Source organism: Nannochloropsis gaditana, assembly GCF_000240725.1.
Source record: "Nannochloropsis gaditana CCMP526 unplaced genomic scaffold scaffold833, whole genome shotgun sequence".
Classification (NCBI taxonomy): Eukaryota; class Eustigmatophyceae; order Eustigmatales; family Monodopsidaceae; genus Microchloropsis; species Microchloropsis gaditana.
Genome location: NW_005803120.1, coordinates 1126 through 2946, shown reverse-complemented (window position 1 = coordinate 2946; position 1821 = coordinate 1126). Strand labels below are relative to the sequence as shown.

Genomic DNA, 1821 nt, shown 5'->3' with positions numbered 1-1821 from the left:
ACGACAACAGAACGGAACGGATTTCAAGGGTTAAAAATTCGGGGTTCACATTTGTTACATGCACCTGAGACTCAACCGATGCATAAACTCGATACACATTCCCTCACCTTGTGTGTACCATAAACACGAGTGTGAAATCTCCGCTGACGAGGAAATCTAGGGCTTAGCATGAGCCCTCCTTCGTTGGAAAGCCCTGCACTTCTGTTGTCGCACTCCTCTTTGCTATTCTCATTCCTTCCTCAGCCATTCCAAAGTCTTGCTGTGCTTCTCCAACGTCTTTGTAGTTTGGTGTTGGCGCCAATCCCTGTCTGCGGAGATACAAGCACGGTGTGATGGAGGTGGTCCGCGAGACGCAGGACCGGTAGGGGAGAGGCCAGGACTCTGCCGCCCTCCCTCACGCAACCCCTGGTCCAGGCCGCGCTCCTCTTCCCTATGCCCCCGGCCACCTTTCTCGTCGGACCTCTTGCTCTCACCACATTGAACCTTCAGCGCTTTCCCTCTTCCCTTCGTATCAGAACACGTTCCCTCTCTTCGACTTCCTGCAAGCGAGCTCCCCCGCCCTTCCTCTTCCCCTCCCTCACTTGCCTCTCGTCCCACGCCCCTCCCTAACGTCGATCCTTACCTCTCCTTGTCCCCTCCTCCTTCTTCTTGGCGTCCTCTCGATTGCCCGGCAAAGTGGAGAGATCGAAGTAGTGCCTGAGCATGCGCCCGTCTCGCTCGCAGGGGGCAGGGAGGCGAGGCTGTAGGGAAAACAGGGGAGACAAGGGAAGGGAGTCGCGCGGGCAGAGAAAGAAGAGGGTAGCCTCTTGATTTGTGAAACCTCATTTTCCTCGTTCTCTCTCCACTTTCTCTCTCTTCTTTCCGCTCCGCCTCTCTGCTCGGGCCACGAACCTCTCTTCCCTCCCTCTTTCCCCCCCTCCCTCCTTCCCACTCGCCGACCTGTGTCGACATCGGGTGTTCGTGTTCAGCACGACAGGTGGGCTGGTTCTCTTCCTGTGCGACAAAAGAAAATCACAGAAAGGGTGGTAAGGCGAAAGGGACTAGGAGGCATGCAGGAATCGTCTCTTTTTTTCCGGAAACAACACAAAAAGGAGACATAGGAGCAGGACAGGAACCAGAATCGGCGGGCGTGACCCACAGCGTAGAGCATCGACAGACCTGGTAGCCAAGAGGCACCTCCCACTGCCTCGTCTGAGAAACCACGTTGTAGTAAAAGGCACGCCCTGTCCCCTCTTCGCACAGCTTCACCCACGTCTCGTCCAGGGCGGGCTCGGAGCCGGGAAGCGGAGGAGAATTCGGGGAGTCCGCGTCGGGGAGTAGGAGGGGAACCTGGGGGTGGGAGTGGGAGGGAAGAAAGGGGAGGGCGGCCCGGTTGGATAAGGCGGGACATAGTGTGGACATGCGGTGGAGCGCGCGCAAGGATCAGGCGGTGGAGGTCCCCTCGGGCCTTGCCCTGGCCCCGGGCTCTTGCCAGCGGCACTTGATGCTCGCCTGTTCGGTCATCCCCACCCCAATTTCGCTCCCATCGCCACCGGCGTCATTTACACCGCGCCCCTTACGCTCTCACCATTCCTCTCCTCTCCCTCTTAACCCCCATCCCCGCTACCCACTCCTCTCTATCACCTTTTCCAGGGCTGCATGCAGCTTCATCAGCCCAGGCGGTAGCTGTGGGCCGCAGATAGAGGCCGCGTGTCCCCGTACTAACCCTAACCGTACAGGGAGGGTTCTGAGGAAGGCGGGAGGGAGAGGGAGGGAGGGAAGGGGGGGAAAAGGGAGAGAGGGGGGAGACTTCCAAGAGCATGCACCCGTCCGCTCGTGATA

The 1821-nt window shown here is 58.8% G+C and overlaps 1 protein-coding gene across 1 annotated transcript; it reads right to left on the bottom strand.

Moving 5' to 3' along the window:
• Positions 1-228: 228 nt before the first annotated feature.
• On the bottom strand, positions 229-1329 carry NGA_0714320 (uncharacterized protein; the record flags this gene model as incomplete). Its single annotated transcript, XM_005853551.1, has 4 exons — positions 229-497; positions 623-803; positions 892-939; positions 1159-1329. Coding segments are annotated over 4 exons (669 nt in total), but the record flags the coding sequence as incomplete, so codon positions are not given.
• Between the last annotated feature and the right edge of the window lie 492 nt (positions 1330-1821).